General features: G+C 38.4%; 1 protein-coding gene across 1 annotated transcript in view; it reads left to right on the top strand.

Moving 5' to 3' along the window:
* The window catches only part of ZCCHC2 (zinc finger CCHC-type containing 2), a gene marked incomplete at its 5' end in the record, with an annotated part of 41,301 nt that overhangs the window by 16,745 nt on the left and 2,746 nt on the right, over window positions 1–21,810 (top strand). The window contains 10 exons of the mRNA XM_021386374.1: window positions 910–981; window positions 3,400–3,512; window positions 6,002–6,096; window positions 9,472–9,555; window positions 11,262–11,319; window positions 14,112–14,250; window positions 15,800–15,864; window positions 16,744–16,838; window positions 19,239–19,367; window positions 20,000–21,508. Coding sequence (XP_021242049.1) covers window positions 910–981; window positions 3,400–3,512; window positions 6,002–6,096; window positions 9,472–9,555; window positions 11,262–11,319; window positions 14,112–14,250; window positions 15,800–15,864; window positions 16,744–16,838; window positions 19,239–19,367; window positions 20,000–21,508 — 2,359 coding nt within the window. The remainder of the gene's footprint in view (window positions 1–909; window positions 982–3,399; window positions 3,513–6,001; window positions 6,097–9,471; window positions 9,556–11,261; window positions 11,320–14,111; window positions 14,251–15,799; window positions 15,865–16,743; window positions 16,839–19,238; window positions 19,368–19,999; window positions 21,509–21,810) is intronic.

The following is a 21,810-nucleotide window of genomic DNA, read 5'->3' as shown; positions in this document are numbered from 1 at the left end:
ATGGTATTTTAAGGCTGTAATAGCAATTACAGTCATGGTTTCCCAAATGAGGTCAGCAAGAGTAGCTGGCGTTTCTGGGGACTAAGTTGAAGGCAATTGGTGGTTAACATTATCCTGCCTGTTCTTCAGAGTAAATTAATGTTTATAGTTGTCATGTCCACTCCCATTGCACAGAGTCTTCCCATGCGTGTAATGGGAATCTTAAGCCCACTAAAGCCAGACAGCACTTATCTAACCAAGCTTCTTTTTCTCTCAAAATGTGCACGTGAAGGTGCAGTTTTAATACTTGCATGTTGTGTCAGAACAATAAGCTAATGAAAATTTGACAGAAGCATATATCAAAATGCTGTCTTATTCTTGAGTGACTTCTTCAGTAATTTGCAGTATTTTTTATGAATTGTATCCTGCAGCAAGTTCTGTATGACCATATAAGATTCAAACCCAATGCAGATAAAGTTATATGTAAGATAAACAGAAATATATATATATTTTCTGACTAATGATAATAGCAGCAAGAACTCAATTCAGTACATCTAACCAACAGACCTCTGCTTTGTTTTTTGAAGTTAAGGACAACAGTTTGATGTAAGTCCTGTAATTACACAGCCTTCTGCCTGGCTTCTTTTGGAGTCAGAAAGTAATCTTCTGGGACTTCGTTGCATTTATCTGAATTTGTTCATAATACATTTAGCTACAAATAATAAAGCGATCTTAAAATGTACACTCAAAAGTAGCGTACATCTAAGAGAAGGTACACTGTTATCCTTGATTTGCCTCGTGTTTAATTAGCTGATAGTATTAACTCTTCTACTGAGATCATCAGACTTATGGAAGTGTTAAAATTAACTAATTGGTATGATCTTTGGGAAAAAAGAAACTTTACTCATTCTCTTCGCCTTCATTATTCAGGTAACATGGTCCGATCTTTCGGTAACATGTGTAACAAAAACACACCAGGAGCTTCAGGAATTCCTACTAAAAGTATGTATTGAAATACAAAAATAGCTTTTACAAACCAGATTTATAACTTCAGATGTTGCTTAGGAGTGCTGTCATTTCTGGGATATGATTGCAGAAACAAAAGCGGGCTACCAGGTTTTGTACTTAACAATTATATTAACTGTGTAAATCATGTGTATTGTGGAGGTGCTCAATAAAATATTTGGGGAGTTCCAGATGACACAAATTATCTTCTGCTGGGAAACTGCTTTTACAGTTCTAACTATGCACTACTGTAAAATTGTCTGTACAAATGTTTAATATTCCCTACGGAATTAAAGCCTAGGTGCAAGCGCTGCTGATCTGCTTATTTGTGTCCCTATTAGAATAACTTCAATGGTATAATTTTTTGTTTTTAATTAATTAGGCAGAGTCATAAGCGTAACAGTTTTTAATTTTACCATTGCATTCGTTGTCAGAACAAAGGCATATTCGCTGACACAAGGAGTTAAATTTGAGGAAAGCTAGAAACTACTTGTACAAAATACCTCTGTTCCTGAAGAGAACCTTAAAGCAGGGCTGTCGTATGAGATCCCCTGCAGTTCTTGGAAGGACTGTTAAACTGCATGCTTCCTGTAAAGATGCACACAAGCTTATGAAATGGACTTCTGTGGTACCTGCTTGCTACCAGGAGTAGAAGGAGGAGTAAGGCAAACAGGATCCAAAATGTACAGTTGCAGAGCTGTCACATCTGACTGATCGGCATTTCCATGTGCTGGCTGACTGCTCGCGCTCCAAGGGAGTCTAGATAGATGGAAGGTGGCAGAACAGGAGGTAGACAACCACAAGCTGTTAGGAGCTTGCTAAGGTGGTTCTGTGGAGAATGTGCGCAGCTGAAAAATCTTTGGTTTGTAGTGGTTTGATAGCTGATAGCAGAATGAAGGAATTGTTAAAAACAGTAGGATAAAAATTGTATCTTGCTTTAAAAAGCACTGTGGAAGTACGAATGCTGTCCAGGTCACGCATACTTGCCTCCTGGCATTGTGTTATCCTTATTTCCCATCTCCCTGTCGGTGTTAAGTAGTACAGTCTATTTCCTAGAACAGAAAGGAATGGTCAAACTTCCTGATAGGAAATTCCAAGCTCGTGGGTAGGTAGGAGTAAGATAATTGAGTAAGAAAGTTTTCAGGATAGAAGCATTGGTAGGAAAAGCTAAGGTAGTAAATGGGGTAACTTTGACGTCTTATAATTAAAGAACACCTTCCCTTAGGTAATAAGCATAGAAAGCTATCTGCGTACAGGAAATTACCCTTGCATGTGGAAGGACAAATGTGCTTGTCATAACAAGGCATTACCTGGAGGTAGGATAGTAAGCACCTAAGCTTGAGTTTGTCTAAGTCAGAATGGGTTCCAGAGTTTCCTTTCACATATTTTACCAAGCAGTTATCTCCATTAGACACAGTTTTTGTTTGCTAGTAGCAGTTCATTCAGTTAAAGAACGGCTTAGTGCTTTGCTGTTACACCACCAGCACATGCAATAAGCAGGTGGCACTCTGGACTGAGTGTATTCCAGACACAAGAGGAAGATGCTGCTGTAGTGTAATTGCTTAGTGCTGTTGATCGTAACTGATGGCAGATGTTAACCAAATCAGCAGTTAAGTGTAGGGAACACATTTCTGCTATGACTGTTTCCTTTTAACTGCACCAAAATTTAAATAAAGTAGTGTTTTTATTAATTTTGCTCAATAAATTAATGTCACCAGCTTTCATATATTTTAGTACACGTTTTGGAAGTCATAAATGTGAGAAATCTTTGTTCTAGGGAGAAATTTTCATTTAAAATTCAAGTGCTCTCTAGTGGCAATAATTCTACATTATAAACTAGAATATTGGAATGCCTCACTTTGTGATTGGAAATGGTCATAATGAATTTTGGTGGAAAACTTTGATATGAAGAGCGACTGGAGAAAGACTTACTATTGAGTAATCCCAGTATTGCCCACTGAAACCTACTGCTTTATCTAACTTAAAAGGTTTTTTTTCTACTCCTCTTTCTTTGAAATAATTTCACGATGGTAGTGACTACAGTGCGTGCCATCCTCCCTGGTATTTTGTTCTTGTTATTTTCAAACCTGCTTTCTTTGTGTGAAAAGATTAAAGAAAGAAAACAAAAAGGCTGTAAATTACTCTGAAAAAGAACATAGTATTAGTAAATTTCTGAATCTCCATCTCCTTTCAAAGAATGCTTTAAAACTTCATGTGCCTGGATTTCATGTGAGAATTTACGGCAGTGTTTCCCTTGCAAATTAAATTATGATCATTTGTTGTACTTAGTCTTCAAATTACCTTATTCAAACTGGAACAATAGAGTTTCTCGTTGATAACAAAGGATATAAAGACTGATGGCGAAGAAAGATAATATGAGAAGTGAGCAACTGACATTTTTAATCTTCTTCTCAGCTTCCAAAGGAACTGTCTTCTGAAGCATTTGACAAGACCATTTTAAGAGCACTAAATCAGGGTTTTCAGAAGAGGGAAGAACGAAGGCATGCTGATCTTGAGCCCATAATCAGGTGAGTATTGTGTTAAATAATGTGAAACACATAATTTGAAGAGGGATTGGAATCAATCCAGATGACTGCTAGGAACAGTGGAAATTCTGCTGTGTAAATGCAATTTTTGAAGAGAATGGGAAGGCAGTGATGAAATAGATAGTCTAGTCTCTTATTCTTGAAATTGAGACTCTAGTCTCAGACTTCAATGGTATGATCTTCTTAAGGAGTAATCATACAATTACAAAAATATTTGTCCTGAGCTGTACTATGTAGCAATGATTGGTACTTCAGGGAGAAATGTCTTATCCCCATTATATTGGAATATATTTAGAAATATTAAAAACAATAACTCAGAGTTTCTGATTTTAAGTCAGGGCAGAATGACACAGAACAGCATTTGCTAAAGAATAAATGGTGATAAAGAAGCATATACGTAAAATACAATTCACACATTTATAAGAAAAAGGCTAATGTCTTAAGACCTACTGTCTAGTGATGAGAGTGCTTGCTGGGATGAGGGACATGTTGTTCAAATCCTGTAACTCAGAAAGAAAATATAAATTTGAGCGTTCCTCCCTTGTTCTTTTTGTGTTTGTTATAAATCTTGTTAGGTTTGTTCTTTTCTGTTAGGGTTATTCAACCTTATTCAAAGTAACTTAAATGATTTATTGGGTTAGGCAGAATGCCTCTTGAGTACATGTTGAAGTAGTCAGGCACTGCTTGTCAAGCTCCTGCTCTAAATACTGCAGATACCTGGGTATGAGCTTCTCACATCATTGTCTCAAAAGCTTAACTTTAGGAGATACAGAGCTGCTGTGCACCTCAGCCCTTCTTTCTCCAATTTTCTTTGTTTTGTTCTCTACTATTATTTGTCCTTTATTGGCTCAGTTGTCAAGGTAAAAACTAGATCAATTTTGACTAGTAGACATTCAGTTTTTAAATGAACAAACCGCTTTTAAATAGAAGCTGATTTGGAAGGATTTATCTACAATGCAAAAAGGTTGTAAAGCAGCAGAATAATTACTAACCCAACAGATTGTTTGAGGATACCCTGTGAACATGTCCAACTATGTCATAGTGTGGAGCTGTAATTACTGTTTACAAACTGAGTTGTGACTATGCTAGAATTCAGTGTGAATAATCTTTTAACAATAGCATTACTGTGTAAATTTTTTGTTTTCTTACCCTGTCAGCTGAGCATAAATGTGCATTTGAAGATCTTAATTATGCATCTGATTGGCCAAAAATATATATACACAGGTCGCTCCAAAAGTAACGCCTCCTATTTATTTCCATAGAAACTACAACAGATGTAAAGAGCACAATAACACTACTTGATAGAACAAATTTTCAGCTACTAAACACTGTTTTCCAACACAGTTGCCACTGTTAACTGTGCATTTTCGCCAGCAATGAGCAAGAGCCTTCATGCTATGCTCATAAAAATCTCCATAGCCGTCCGGAATGTGGCTTGTCTTTCACATCGCTGTTGCCGCTGCTGAAATGCACCCCCCACCATCTCACTGGTGCTCATATCTACTCTTTGGTCTCCATAAAAATTCAGTAAGCGTTGATGATTGCCAGTAGGAGCTGTTTTTTTCCACAAGGAGGAATTCAGTGACATGCCTTTACTTCATACACACTTCCATGTCAGACTCTGTTCTGTCAGACTGCCCCTCTGCTGCCATCAGTCATGCAGCAACAACATGGAATGGAATAGTGGTGGGAAGGTTCAACCTCTACTGCCATACCATCAACATCTGCCTCTGATGTTGTGGGCCAACATAATAAAATGGGAGGCGTTACTTTTGGAGCGGCCTTTGTATTTTGTTTCTTCCTCTCTCCAGAAAACAGAGCTGGGTAGTGCTGGCAACCAAAAACTGTCAACCTGGTGTGGGACAACTATGACAACTGCTTATTCTTGGCCTGTTTTCTTATCTGATGCTAATAAAAGCCACTGACCCCTTGGGAAGAGATTCAAACTATTGCTGAACAATTTTGAGAACCCCACCATTTGATCTTGGAGAGAATTATGAAATTCAGTCACTAGCATTGTAGGTGAATTCAGCTATTTGTTTAACCACATAAGTGTATTTAATGAACAGGTACATTGTTTGTGAAAAAGTAATGTGCTCTCTGTTGAAAAAAAAAAATACACCAAACACGTTGAGGTTCAATGCTTCTTTGAATCTGTCCAGGCTCCTCTTTGATAATGTTACAGATGGCTAAAATATTTGAATTGTGGTGGCTCAAATTCACAAGCATTTTTAATTTAAAACATCCATCGTACCAACCTCTTGAAGTGGCTGTACTCCCAACATCACACTAGCACTGAACACCAAAGCTCTCAAGTAGCCCTTAGGCTTCTGTATGCACAATGTGCAAGTTTGCAAGTGTTTAGCCTTTCTGTGAAATGTCAGATTTGCTCTTCAATGGTACGGTAGTATTTTTGTGTACTTCCAGTGGAATATTACATACAGTTTAACAAACTCTCACTTAAATTTCAGGCAGCTATTTTCAAATACATCACAAGCTTTTCTGCAGAATCAGAGAGTATACAACTTCTTCCAATCAATTTCATCAGAATCTTTGCACACTCACAGTAAGAAATATCTTAATACTGTTTTGTATAACAAAATGTCTATTAAAAATGATTCTTCCTTTCATGCCTAATTATGTTTTTTTAGTTACTTATTCATGTTACATTGCATTCTACTGGTCATAGTTGAACTTGTCAGTTAATAGTTTTTTCAGGAGATACATATGCTTTAGACAACGGGAATGTGCTGTGAACCATCAGTTTCTGTTCTTTACTTTCTTTCTCCTCTGTACCATCATACTGTCAAAATAGGTAATAATGTACAACCCTTCAGGTCTTTGTCCTTAAAAGGAATCTTAAAAGGGCCAGGCTTCTCTGTTCTGAGTACCATTTCAGCAGTAGGGCCAGTGGAATTGAAGAGAAATGCAGCCAATATTTTTGACCATTCAAAAATTTAGTTAAAACTTGAAGACATCAAGGGAGAAGGAGATTTCTCTTCATGGATTTTTTTTTTTTTGCATGAAAGCTACCACTATCTTTTTGTGGTTTTGTGAATCCTGTGAAAATGAATGAGGCTGTTCTATACTTTGGAACAAAAATCTCGAACTGAGACAAAAAGAATCAAATTTATTATTTCATTTCTTTTGTAAATGAAGGGTTTGTTTTGGTATTTAAGCTAAGATTTGGCTTGGTTGCATAGTATGTAATGGGATGGCCCTGGCTTCAGAACACAGAATATCTTTCAGAGCACTTGTACTGCAGATATTTCCTTGGTGGACCTGTCACCTGTGTGTTGTAAGTTGTGCAACCTAAGCTTAACTCCTCTGTATGGCTGCCTTAGGGTGTGGTCTTTGTTTCTATTGAATCTTTTCTTCTTTCAATGCGCGTTGACTTAACTGTGACAGTCAAGGCATTGACTGTGAGACCACTGCCTCAGAAGCTGCAGATCTTAGTAAGGAATTGTATAACTCAGAGTTTTCAAACAGACTGCTTGTTAATGCTTCAAAGAAAATAGAGGGATGACAGCTGACAGAAATCTGATGTGACTTGTGTGATGTATCAGATGTATTCTTTCCGTGATCAGATAGAGCTTTGTGATTACGGGAGAAGCTGTAGATGTTATTTTGTGGTTTTGTTGCTGTTTTTAGCAACACTTCAGATATTCTTAAATGTCAGTTTCATAAACAAGCTAAACGAATGAAGTCCACGATGGTTGTGAAACTGGCTGGAATTTACTGCTGTGAAAAATTCTGGCAACCCTTCTTTAATGAAGAGCTGCATGAGGGGGAAAGAAATTCCAAGCTCTGGGAAGATATGAGTTAATGATAGGCGCTCCACACATGATGTGCTTATTTTAGTCTGTAGGCTGCATCTCGGTGTGAAAAAGTTGTAAATATGTTGTTGTGTGTGATCATAGTTTTAAAATGGTCTTGACAAATTTTTGAAATGATCTGAAGAAAATTCAGTGCCGAGTTCCATCGTAGTGGACTTAACTGCGTTATTGCAGGGCATAAGTGATTCATGCAGGGTGGTTTCTGCAGAAAGTTTGTGAGGATTTGTCAGATCTAGAAGGCATGAGAGATAGAAAAGATGAGGAACTTGTTTAGCAGTGGGCTCAATTTGCCCAGATTAGAAGGGATGGGCAAGAGTCTGGTGATTACTAGAGACATCCACAGCAGTGAGTCATGCAGAAGAGTCAGTAGGTCAGGGTTAAGAACAGTGGGGTGCGTGGCCGGGCATGGCATGGCTGCTGCATACTCCAGGCAAAGGCCTGAGCTTGAATGCAGTTCCTAAGCCAAGGGATAGAGGCCCTGGATGAGGCATCTCCCAGCAGTTTCACCCAAAATTACAAAAGTTCATTGTGTCAGGGCTGCTCCTGAGCAGGTGAAGTCCTCAGGAGGGTAGGGGAGGAGACTGTAAAGCCCATTGGTGTGGTTCTGGGCCCCGATATTGAGTTAGATATTAAGAAAAACTTTAATGAAGACAAGTAGGGTGATAAATATTTGGTTTTTGATTTTCAGCTGGGATGGGGGGGACTGGGTGACTTCAGTGAGATAGTTCACCATCATGTTTTCTGTGGTGCAGGCTAATAGCTGCCTTACTAAGATGAAAACACTCATCCTCCACTTCATCAGAGTTGCCACAGTTAAGCAGCTTATGAATTTTCTTTATTGCTGGCCACTGTTTTCACAGCTTTCCTGTCTGGGAATCCTGAAATCCTGCTAAGTTCTTACAATTGCAATTTAGGCCATGGTAGCATATTTTGAATACAGTAACAGTGTCAGGGGAGACCGAGGAAGCATATTTTTAATAAAAATCCCGTTCCAGTTCTCAAACTGAATGTGCAGAATTAATTGGCAGACAAAGCAGCTGTGACTTAAGTTGGTCTTCAATCACTAGTGGTGAGGATAAAATATCTTTTCATGGAAGTGCAAAAATATTCACTCGCTGAAGTACTCGAATGCTATGGGTATGATTTTATAAAAAACTACATGGAATAAATTCTCTGTTCCGTGGAGGATCTGTATACCTTAAATAACGGTTGGAATCTCACACTGAATGATATATTCTGTAAGTGTAATTATGCATGCTGTCATGGTTCCATTAAAGAGGGAATCAATTAGCCCCCTCCTCATTTGTAACATCAGTTATTTTAGATGCTTCTTTAGGCTGGCATAAACTTATAATCCCCGTAGACTTCATTAGGGCATGATTTCTTGGGCTTAATATGTTCATTTCAGACAGCACTCAGGAGGATCTTTCTAACGTTTCAAACTCCTGACAGCAGCTTGCAGATGTTTTTACCTGCGCTAGTTTGGAACTTTTTGAGAAGAAAAGAGTAGACTTCTAAAGTTAGATGCATTACCGAACTTCATTTCAGAGTGTGGCTGTGGTATTTTTGCAACAGAACTGTGAATATTATTGCCATTTCTTTTTGTCATCCCATCTGGCATAAAAAGGCAAAAAAAAAAAATACATTGAGACTGTATTAAGGACACTAGAAAACTTTAGCCTGAATTAGATCTCCTTTGGCACATGAATGATTTAACAGTGGGGGAGTGTAACTCATTGCATAAAAATTACAGTAACTATAGTAGGGCTCCTGCCACTTACAACTGTAACAGAACATTTTATTTATTTATTTATAAAACACCTGAACTGCAATGTAATATCGGTATTCTTAAAACTGTAATCACAATCCAAAGCTTTTAAAATTGCGCCACAGCTTTGAATTGTTTTGCATGCTGTTTTTCAAAAGAAAAGCATCTCCTCTTGGAGACGGCCTACTTTGAAGGGGATGACGTTGAAATTATTGCCACGTACAAACCAGTAAGTTCGGTCATCCATTTCCGTAGCTTCCAGTTTAGTGCGAGCATTCAGGAACTGTCTAGTTGTTCAAGATCTATAAAGTTACTACGTGAACTTTATTCTCTGCAGGTAACTTACAACCCTCTTTGAAGACGGTTAAAGCACCAGAACACTTCAAGGAGGACAGTTCAGAAGCTTCAAGTCAGGAGGAAGGTAGTTGTGTACTCAAAGGTGGTTTTTCTCTGAGCAATTTTACTACACTCAGTTCTGGAAAGCATGCAGCTGACTGATTCCTTCATTTGTACAAAGCTGAGAGCCTTGGTTTAAATGTGCTATGTAAATGAAGAATATTTGCATACTTTGAGCAGTTTCCTTAGGGAGTTGCTAATAATCCAAGTATTGGGATTGTTTGTAGACAGCGTGAAGACAGAAGTTCACAGCTCTATCAAGCAACCAGAAAGAAACGCTTTACAATATACATGAGCCGTGTGTGTTTGTAGCTTTTCATGTCGTTACCTGTTTCTCAGTTATTTGGGTCACAAACTGAGTACAGCGGTCTGTTTTGCTGTAAATGTGACAAATTTGTCTAGCTTTTAGTTTCACATGAAAGGATGTTGATGTTTTCCTCTTATTCTTAGCCTATGCTGCGTTTATACTCCGGCCAGTTAATAAGGATTTTAACCGCTTGGGTCTGTAGTGAACAGTGGTTACTGTCAGAAAGCCAGTGTTTTCCAAACACCTCAAAAACCATTCACATAGGCATGCTTGCCTTAGGCAAGCAGCAGCCTAAAGGCTGGTCAGCAGTTTCGTTCTGAAATGGATGTCAAACCAGTTCCTCATTGTTTTGACTAGTAGATAAGTGTGATCTTCTGGTAGGTGGAAAAGATGAGGAATGGGACTGGTAGGTGAACACAGGCACATGCACTGGCTTTCACTGAATGACACCACTCTTACCCTCTTACACATTAAGCTTGCAGTTGACCTTACTTGCAATCAGTAATCCGCATAGGCAGTTCAGACAAGTTTTTCTTATTCCAAAAATTATTATTATAGTCTTTGTTAGAGTTCGGAATACACTTAAATGTTTAGTGTATTTGGAAATAGCTCAAATAATGCTTTTATATACTGTACTTGAATCTGTTGAATTGATGAAGCAACAAATGCAATTCAGAATGCCTTTTGTGCCGTTTGTGTGAAGTGCTATCAGAAGTTTAACAATTAGAATTTTTTTTTTCAGATCATAATTTTGATTTCTGTGGTGTACTGGGAGGAGTTCAGGCAGATTGATGGCTACCAGGAAGGCTAGTTGCAATTGAGAAAAGTTGCTTTTGTTGAAGTTGAACCATTGTTTTAAAGAAATAGGCAGACCTTGTATCCAGGTTTCTTGTTTGAGGCAGTATCTCCTTCTGTTTCTTGTTATTTGTAAAGTTTTACTTGCACAGTGAAATTGATGAGGGTCCGAATGCAATACTTGTTCGTAAGATTTATCTTTATTTGCTCTTCATAATTTGTCAATAACATGAAGTTTTGAGATTAATTTTAGCAGTCCAGAGAAAAATGACAGAATTCTGTACTTTTCTGACTGAATTAATTTCTTTTCATCCCTTCATACTGGTTGATACTTACTCACACATGTAGTCCTTACGCTTAAATATAGAGGTGAGCAAAACTATAGCTCCTATTTTTCTGTTTCATTCTACTGTGAAATTGAAGGTAAAGAATCTTGATTCTACTATCTGTTCAAACTGATCTTTCTTTTATGCAACACCTGCCAAACTGAGCGCTATAAACTATTTGATGGAGATGTCTTCCACCAAGTTTCTGGTAGTGGTGGAAAGATGAATTTGCTGGATTGATCTAAGAGAGGAAGTAGGAATTGCTGTTGGAATCATGCATTTTGCCTTTTTTTTTTTTTTCAGATGTATTGCAACATGCAGCAGTCCACAAGAAACATAATGGGAAAAGTCCTGTTGCCAAGTAGGTACTAGGATGTGCTGTTTCTGAACTTCTGTTGTTTAGGGCTTTGGCAATATATATTTCCTCCTAAATTAAAGCTTTCTTGATTGGGTGGTATTGGTTAATCTATTTGTATTAGAAAGGTATATGTAACATAGAGTTCTTTGTTAAAGCCCTACTTAAAATATTATAAAAAAAAATATTTCTAAATCTGTCAGTGTAGGTCATTTGAAACTTTCTTCTTTTCCAAAGGTTCAGAATTTACAAATTTCTGAATTTATATGATATTTTGTTTTTATAAGTGAGTAACATAAATTTTAATTTTATATCGTTTTCCCACATGTGCACACGCATGCCTTTATATGAAAATTTCCATTGCTGTTGATTCTCGGCTTTTCTTCTGTAGTTTCAAAGATGGCCTTCTAGGAAAGGTAGTCCATTCTTTCTTTTGTTCAGCAGCCGAAGAGAATATGCCTCACTGTTCTACATCCATTGTAAATGGAAGTAATTCTTAACCATTTTAGGTCATAGGCTTCGTGTATTGGAAAGCACATGAAATGTGAATTCACCTCTTAATGTATCTCAGCCAGAAACTTTGGAGATGTTTGCACATGGTTGTGCAATATTTTTACCATATTAAGAGACAAATAGTTACAGTTTTTGCTGTGGTTGACAGTCTTGTCCTATGTTTAACTGTTACTTTGCATGTAAGATGTATTTATCTCAGGAGAGAAAAAATTACCTGGAATTAAAGTAATTGCCATATGACCATAGCACAAAGGATTGTTGGGTGAAAAGAAAGAAGGAACAGACTCTTTAATAGGGTCTGATGTGTTAGAACAAGGGGAAATGGTTTCAAACTAAAAGAGGGAAAATTTAGATTGAGTGTAAGAAAAAGGGTTTTTACAACAAGGGTGGTGAGGCACTGGAACGGGTTGCCCAGAGAAGTGATGAAAGCCCCATCCTTGGGGATATTCAAGTCAAACTCAGGCTGGATGGGGCACTGAGTAACCTGATGTAGCTGTAGGTGTCCCTGTTCATTGCAGGGGAGTTGGACTAGCAGGCCTTTAAGGGTCCCTTCCATCTCAAATGATTCTGATTCAATACTTGTGACAACTTAGGTGTTTGTTGTTTTGGTTTGTTGTTTTTTTAATCCTCCTAGTTACTCTCAGCTTCCATGTGCCCAAAAGGAGAATGTGATCTTTACAAAATCTTTGATTATACCAGTGGATAGGAATTCACTTCCGTAAGAGTGTTTTTTTCTTATTCCATGTATAATAAAGTATAGCAAAGCTGACTGTAGTTCAGGATCTATCTTTCAGATGAGGCTTTGGTTATTAGAATTTTGATAAACTGAGGCAGACGTTTCCACAAATGTCCGTGACAGGAAATTATTACGCTAGCTATTGTTTTCTGTTTGAGTGAGAAGTGTTTACTACTTGACTACTGAAGGTTTATTAATTCTCCCCTGTTCACTTTGAGATAATTTCTACGTTGCATCTGTCTGTTTTTGGTATTAGTTAGTATGGCAGCCTTATTCTTGGAAAGGTCCCGAAGCTTACTTATGAGAACGAGATTGAACAATAAAAAACTTACTGATATTGCAGCTTATATGAAATTATGACAAATTTGGCAGCAGCTTCACCTAACGCCGTTTGGCGGAAGGTTCTTAAGTGACCTTGCTCATGTCTCTGCAGTCATGGACTCACGTCTGTATTTAGGGACCTCCTTGGGTTCTTACCCTTTGTCTGAGCTGGTTTTTTTTTAATATTCTATTGCACATCTTTTAAGTAGCTTAAGCACTTATTCCCAGAGGTATTTGGTAAGTAGCTGCTGGAACTTCAGTGTGACTTCTGCTTTGGAGGGATCTAGATTTCTGCCGTTGTGGGAACTGCGTAACATTGCACATTGTAGTAACTGTCATATACCTTGACAACAGCTCGGAATTAGAACGTGCTTTAAATTTTCAACATGAGCATTTAGATAACAATTAAAAGTATTAACTCATTTTTCCTTGTTTCTATTTTTTGCATCCAGTTGAGTAGTAGGGCATATTATTGAATAGTAGATGAAAAGTTTCTAGGTCCTTGTCCCCTGCTGATACTGTGAGAATCCTGAGCGTTTCTCCAGCAGTCTTCATTGAGAAGCGCTCTCGGACCTGGTTAAAAGTTGCTATTGGCTGGCAACTGCTAAGAGAAACTTCAGTGAAAGGCATAATAGGGCCCAAAGGAAATGCCAAATGCAACTCCCATTTCCCAACACTACTCAAAACTAGCAATATTCAAGGTAAAAATACAAAACAAGAAGACTGTTTTGAAATTCTAATAAAAAGCTGTGCATGATCTGTAAGTAGCCATGTGCTTCTTCTCTTACGTGTCTCATGAATTCTGAAATAGTGATTATAAAGTAGTTCCAGCTTTGTCATTAATAGTATGGAAGGAGAGTGAATTCAGAATACATTTCTATCTGTAAAGTTTCTCCACATCTTGTATGTCAAAAGCAGACAAAAAGACTGTGCAGAGATATATGTGAAAGTTCTCTCAAGTACTGTTTTCTATAAATTTTGTTGTTCTGAATTTTGCATCAAGTTGTAGTCAAGTTCAAAAGGAACTCCACGTATGTTCAGATTATTACTAAAACTTTAGTGCACAAGAACTCCTGTAACTTACGTCTTTAAAATCTCTTGAACTTCTAGCATTTCTGAAAGCAAAATACCTCTGTTTCCCAACACGATGCAAAAATGCCTACATTGGTTAAAAAAAAAAAAGCTTGAACATTTTCTCATATTGGCGTAACTTGTTTTTTCATTTCAGCAGCACTAGCAGTGCAAAATGTTCTTCACTGGATAGCCTTAACTTACAGCACTCTGAGCAAAATGGGGTAATGGACTGGAGAAGGAAAACCTGTATTGTCCAGCAGCACCCAGAGCACTGTACAAACATACTTGACCAGGTGTGTTGGTTTTGTCTGAAGCAGTATTCTGAAAGTGAGGAGGTGATTCTCAATTGAGGAGATGGTCTGCTGCATAGGGTTACATTTAGCTTTATAAGAAGGAGAGCACATGAAAGTTGCTGGTGATTTACCTTGGTTAGAAAACACCTCATAATTCTTACACTTACCACTGTCTTTTGAAATAACATATTTTGTTTGAGTTTGTAACTAAAATATCACAGTAGAATGTATGCAGTCAGAAAAGTCTAATGTTCATTTCCAAGCAGACACCTTCTTGTTGTAACATATTGTCATCAGAGAGAATTTCTGATGTTAAAAGGAGTTTGTGTTATTGCAAGCAACAAACTTGAAGCTACGTTAACAACTACTGCATCCTGCAGTAGGGAGTACAGGTTAAATATCCCTTCTGTCTTCTGCATTATCTAAGTCACTTAAGTATTAATCTTCACTGAAAAAAGTTAACAACTGGATGCATTCACATTTTGGGAGATTTTTTTTTTGTCTCTAATTGAGTCACTTTCTATATGAGTGTAGCGGAGAAGAATAATTGCTTATAAATAAAATGACAATACTGAAGTTGAGGAAAGGAGTATCTCTCAGTGTTACGTCTGGAAAGCTTTGAATGTTAGAATTACTTAATAATTACTTAATATTGCTTTTATTCTATGTGCAGAACTGGGCTATTAGTTATTGTGTGGGGAGTAGCAAGACAACCAAAACCACTTTCCTTATTTCACAAAGTAGGGTAATGAACTGAGACTTGCTTTCAAAGATGAAGTGGTAGACTTCATGAAAGATCGAAATTGGCAAGTTTGAGGCAAGGAAAATTTGATATACTGTAAAAGGAAAAGCTACTTCCCATTTAGAAGGTGTCCAAATACAGCATAGTTAGACATTATTTTTGAGTTGTCATAGTTTTTACTCCTTTGCCAAACAGGAGATATTACCAGCAACTACTAATAGTATACTTGCAGAAAAATGCAGATGTTGTATTTCTTCTAGTATATTTGTAGGTGATATTTTGCAGAGTTTAGTTTAGCAGCAATCAAGGCTGAGCACTGTTTTTGACAGTATCTAAAAATGACTTGTTGCAATTTAAAAATAATTCTCCACGTGGGTTCCCTCTCCCCCCAGTTAGATAATTCCAGTTAAATCAAAAGGTTCTGTAGCTGTTTGAGCCTTATCATTAACTGATGAGACAGCTTATTTGTAAGGAAGAAGTTGCTGGGGGATATTTGATTAAAAGTGTTGGTTTTTATCCTCAAAAGGGAAGACCTGGAGCCACAGCAGTAATTTCATTGATATCTTCTGGAAAATTGGAAGTGGTAATTTGCTGAGTGCCTTGCTGATCACAGCATAAATGCAGGATTATTTTACATAATTCTGAAGGCCTGATTGCAGTATGCAAATAGTTGTTTGTGTGGCTATAGTGCCTGTGAGCACACAAACTGTGACTCACAGACCTTTAAGTCTAGGAGGTTTTTCTGTTAGATATTTTTTTGTGATACAAATTCTGCTTTTTGACTGACATCCTTGTATTTCTGTCTAGCATGCAGGGGAAAAACGAAGTTTGTCTGCAGTAAGCAAGAAGAAGGGAAAGCCACAGCTGGAAAAGTAGGTTTCCAATGTAACCAGTAATTGAGGAACAAAGTGTAATGGATTCACTCTAATAAACAGAGTGTATAGTCAACTGGATGCTTTGTTTTGCTGTTGATGAAAGAATAGCTGGCATGTTGTGGGGCTAGTCTATAGAATTCCTTCTTTTATCTTTTGAATAGAAGTAATGTAAAAAATAGAATGTAATTGTATGTATTCATTTCCTAAAATACCAGTTGTCATTTAGTGAGCAGACAAAGAAGTAGGTTGTTAACTGATACAGAATTGCCTTTTTTCCCCCCTTATATTTATTAAGTTAGAAAGTGTAAAGCTGTCCAGAAAATGTTGAAAATCAAGGAAGATTTGCCAGCAACCTTTAACATTACTCAGTGAGTGGTAACGTGTTGAAATGTTTTGTTGAAGAGAATTTGTCCATCAGAAGGCTTCAGAATTTCCTGAACAATCCTGCACCGTGAGGGAGTGAAAAAGTTTCCACCTTATTTAATTCTCTGCCTGACTCCAGTTTGACTTTGTGTCATTTTGTTATTCTGTAACCAGATGCTTTTGTGCTGGTCTAATGTATTGCTCTGTCACCTTTGTCATCTTTCAGGGAAGACTTGAGAATCAGCTGTGCCCTTCTTTTGTTCTGATGTGCTTTCATTTAGGTCTTCATTCAGTGTGCTTAGTAACACTGCTGGCATTACAGTACCTGATATATCACTAGTAGCCTTTACCTGTTTGTTTATTATCTACATTTGTTATTATCTCTATTAAATATATGTTTGTAGCCTGGAATTACTGCCTTTGTTTACAAGTGCATTTGATTTTCGTACGTCGTTGTTCATTTGTGCGCATGTGTTTGGAAAAAAAAAACAAACATGAAAATTATTTACATAGGGAGAAAGCAAAGAAAACTGACTGCCGGTTGAATAACAGGACAAATGGAGTTAGAGTTGCAGCATCACAGCACATCCGTACAGGGACAGCAAAAGGTAAGATGTTTCCTCCTAAGCTGTTTGTATAAAACAAAATGTTCAGCTTTGCTTGGTTATTCATGTTGGGCTACTTCTATACGAAACTGAGCAATCTGAGCACGTGGAGGTCCAGTGTCATGTCATGAGCGTTCTCTTGGCAGCTCACTAGTTTATTCTGATGTGGAGCTGGCCCATGAGGAACTGTGTAAAAACTGTCTGGTGTGAACTTTTGTTGAACTACAGTGTGTAAAGCAGGTGACTGCTGAGCTACAACACAGAACTGTGTGTGCTACCCTAACAAGGGTTTTCAAGTTTAGGTAATCTGGCAAAATCCAGAGTCTAGGCCAAGACTTCTATACATCAGTAAGTGTTGAAACAACACAAATGTCAGTTTATCATAGTAAGTTCAGCCTCCAAGCCTTATTATCGATGTCTGAAGGGCTGTGTTACCCACTGACTTCGCTGTCTTGATGTTTTGGCAACCTCTTGATATCAAATGTAAGCTTGTTTCTCTTATACTTAATTCTTGCAACAGAACACTGATAAAGAATTGCCTTTTGTATACCACCTAATAGGCCGAAGTGTTGACAGCATCTTATGAAGTGCCTTGTCTTGCCCTTGTTTCTGCTTGGGGTACAGTCTTTAAAAAGTTTTCATACTTTCTTGTCTCCACTTCTCAGCGTGAGAGTTTCAGGTAGATCCCACACTGAATTACTGCCACGTGCTTAATGAGCAGTTTTTGTCTTCTAAAAACAGTATTAAAATCTGACTGAAACTTTAAGAATTCACAGTTCACAAGGTTAGCAATAACAGTACAATTTGAAGAAGGTGTAGGTAAGAAATGTACAAGTAGAAGACATAATCTACAGGACAGCTCTCTGTGTGCATGTCTGATTGGTTACTGTTCTTGTCATGCAAAACACACTGAGTGTTTACGACCTGATACATTTCAGAAGCTGTGCAGTTTTGTGTGATCCATTGCAAAGCTCAAGAGGAGCGTTATGCCTTAGGAGTTCTGGCCTCTTGCAGTACGCTGACCTACAGATGTGAAACTGGCTGCCTGATAGGAATGGCTAGTTAAGGCCGCTCCAAGAGGAAACTGCAACCCACAATTGCTGGAAGCAATTCAGTCCTCGGGGATTAGCTTTCTACCTATCTTTGTATGCAAACATCAAAATGTCATCTGATATAACCTATGGAGAGCTGGTCTGGGGGGGGAGGCGATCACATTGCAGTCTGAATCCCTGCCGAGCTTTATATATGGAGACGTAGTTCGAAAAGTCCTATTTTGAGTCAGTAGCTATTAACTCATATTTTCTTCCATTTTCACTTTCTGTTTTTCGCTTTTAAGTCATCCCTTAGTTACACTTGTAACTTTGAAGACTTGACACTTTGTGACTAGGACTTCAAGCTTTTTATTTTCAGTGGTGGAGGTTGGCATTGCTGCTCCACATTATGTTAGAAATTCAAAACACTTGTTAAAATAATTTGACCAAGTACAGGTTTAATCCAGGAAAATGGTTGCAAGAATCAAAAACCAAAGCTTTACAGTAACTTGATAGTAATTTAACCTAAACTGTTATATTTGCAATTGTAACAATGAATTAATAATTTAATTTCTTACAATGACTATTAAGACAAATAAATCATAGTGTTCTTTTTTTGTCCTGAAGTTTTGTTAACTGAGTTTTTTGGGCACTGGGTTTCCTTTATGCTAGCATCTGGCCTACAAACTGTGAGAGTGTGAATCCGTCTTGCTGCTTCACCTCTGAGGCAGAACTCGAAAGCCAGAGCATTCCGGCTTACATACTTGACTTCACTAGTAGTTTCTAAACCCACCCTCAAATGTAGTTTCCAGCAAATAAGTTTCCCGTGATTCCTTTCAGAATCTAGAAAGCAGTTTTACACTTTCGTAGTTACCATGACAGTAGTTCACCTCTTTTCCTGAAACAAGTCTGTTGATGCAGTTTGTTTAAAGCCTGTTCTTGGAGAGTTCACTGTGAAAAGGCATATTGTTTCGATTTTTGCCTGCTGAGTTAGCTTTCTGCCTTTGCTGATATTCCCATGGGGTATTTCATCTATTTGACTGGAAATGCTTGATTACTACCATTCAGAGGAAATTAGTGCAATTTTTATAAGCATCACAAAATTTATGAGGACAGTTCTTTTGGTGGCTTTGTATAAATGTGAATTTTTGTTGTCCCCTCCTTTGACCTGAACGATTCAGTCAGAAATTTGAGGACAAGACTAGTTCTCAGTGCAAGGAGTCACAACGCCGAAAGTACAGGGGACAGATGCAATTAATTAGGAGCACAGGTTAATAAAAAAAAATCTGAACTAGTGTGATGTCAGCAAACCAAAGTAATCTTATTTCAATATACTAAAATTAAAAATAAAAATACCTATTTTTATTTTTAGATCTGAACTTGGACACTGGATCTGGTCATGATACGTGTGGAGAGACATCATCTGAAAGTTACAGTTCTCCTTCTAGTCCACGACACGATGGGAGGGAAAGCTTTGATAGCGAAGAAGAAAAAGACAGAGGTTGGATTATGGAGAGATATTCCTTGACTAATCTCTTTCTCGTATTAATTTTAATTAGTTTCTCAGTTTTATTACCTGCTTGTATTTAACTAGCCACAGATGACATTTTACTTTATGAGTTTTGTGACTGTATGGTTTGAGGGCTTCTAGCAAATAGCAGAAGCAATTTGAGTTTTAGATTACTACGTGGATGTATGTCATATGTGATACCCAGTTTTTCTGACTTATATAAAGTTACAAAACTATGCCCAGCATGTCTGAGAGGTCTTTGTATTTACTGTTTCATTTGTCACCCCTTCCAAATTTGAGCAAACTATATTAATGTCTTTCTAGGTAGATACAAATTCCTAATTTGGCCTGTTCACTGCTGATATACACAAGTCAAAGACACAGTGTAGCTAGCTGAAACCGGGGCGCTAGCCAGGCATTTTGATTTAGGCGGATGATGGAGATTGACCTAGCTTGATCTGGATGACTGAAAATAATCTCAAAGTTAGTCTAATTCAGAAAGACGTAACTATCTTTTATGTCATGAAATGTTTTAAGTTTTATATGGGTAAGCAAGTCCAGAGTGAGACTCTATATAGTTTCACATTCATTCTTCCCGTTGACAAATGCTGTTTTCTCCACAGACACGGACAGCAATTCTGAGGACTCTGGGAATCAAAATGCAACCAGGTTTACAGGCTACAGTGCTGTCAGTTCATCAAATATGAACAAATCATCTGCTCAGATCTCTTCGGCGAATAATGAAAATGGAAGCCTTTCGGAAGATCCTTTGAATGCAAAGTTTCAACACATTTCCTTTATGCCTGCCTTACACTGTGTGATGCACAGCGCTGCCCAAAAGCCTGAAGCAGTTGTCCCACCCCCCATATCCGCAGATGGGAAGACAATGGGAATGCTTGTTACCACGCCTGTTGCTGTCTCACCGGTGAGAGAGTCTGCAAATTCACCTCCTGGTGGAATGGGCCCAGTGACTTCTGGCGAACCTGAGAAACGCCTTGAGCTGATGGCTTCCCCTTTGCCAGTCCCATCCACTTTTCTCCCACATTCTGTCCAGCCTGGTAGCCCTGCTTTGCATTTGGCAATACACAGATTGAAAATGCCCTCTCCGCAGGGATCGTCAGAAAGTTGCACAGTTAATGGACCGCAGCAGCCAACAGGAAACTTAAGTATTGGATCACCAAATACTGCCTTTATCCCAGTCCACAGTCCAGGTAGTTTCCCAGGATCCCCAGTTCCTACTACAGATCCCATCACAAAACCTGCGTCCCAGGTGGTAGGACTGAATCAAATGGTGCCTCACATTGAGGGAAACCCAGGAGCAATCCCTCAGCCTACCAATCTGAAGGTAGTTCTTCCAGCAGCTGGTCTCTCCACAGCAGCGCAGCCACCTCCACCAGCTTCATACGCTTTGCCAGGCAGTCCTCATGCTACCAGTGTGTTGCCCAACCAGAATACAAATGTGCTAAACACTGTAGCAACTTCCTCACCACCTCAGTCAGCTGGTTTAGGTGTTGGTCAGATCCAGTCCTCTGTTCCTCCTGCAATACCTACACACACGCCAGGCCCTGCCCCCAGCCCGAGCCCTGCTTTAACACACAGCACTGCACAGAGCGACAGCACATCCTACATAAACGCTGTTGGAAATAATAACACTAATGGGACAATGTTACCTCCACAGCAGCTGGGATCTGGTCCTTGTGGTTCTTGTGGACGTAGGTGTAGCTGTGGGACCAACGGAAGCCTTCAGATTAATAGCTATTTTTATCATAACCCACTTCATGGACAAGTCTACAGAGTTCCATCTTTCTTCACTCTGCCATCACTTTGCAATGGCAGCTACCTCAATCAAGCACATCAAAGCAATGGAACGCAACTTCCTTTCTTCCTGCCTCAGTCTCCGTATGCAAACGGGCTTATGCATGACCCAGTAATGGGGAGCCAAGCCAACTATGGTATGCAGCAGATGGCAGGATTTGGGAGGTTCTATCCTGTATATCCAGCACCTAACGTAGTTGCCAACACAAATGGGTCGGGACCCAAGAAGAATGGGAACGTTTCATGTTACAATTGTGGTGTAAGTGGACACTATGCGCAGGACTGTAAGCAGTCAACCATGGAGGCCAGTCAACAAGGTAATCATGATAACTCCCAACGGACTTGCTTTTGAGTTTAGCAGTTTCTCTTTACCTTACTGAATGTGCTGTTTCTGGTCTTGCAGAAAGGTGTGCGTGCGTGTGTATGTTTTGTGTAAATGGTTGTGCATTAGTGACCTGCTCTAAAACTGCAAAGTATCTTATCTCTGCTTGAAATTTTTGTAGAACAGCGCAAGGTAACAGGATTCACAGCGCAAAGCTGAAAATGAGCATGATAAAGAGCTGGGAATTCAAACTTTATCTGTTCTAAATTGTCATTCTTTTCACTCATTTGTTTTTGG

This window comes from Numida meleagris, chromosome 2 (genome assembly GCF_002078875.1).
Source record: "Numida meleagris isolate 19003 breed g44 Domestic line chromosome 2, NumMel1.0, whole genome shotgun sequence".
In the NCBI taxonomy this organism is placed as follows: Eukaryota; Metazoa; Chordata; class Aves; order Galliformes; family Numididae; genus Numida; species Numida meleagris.
The sequence above is the reverse complement of the archived record's forward strand: the minus strand, read 5'-3'. Positions and strand labels throughout refer to the sequence as shown.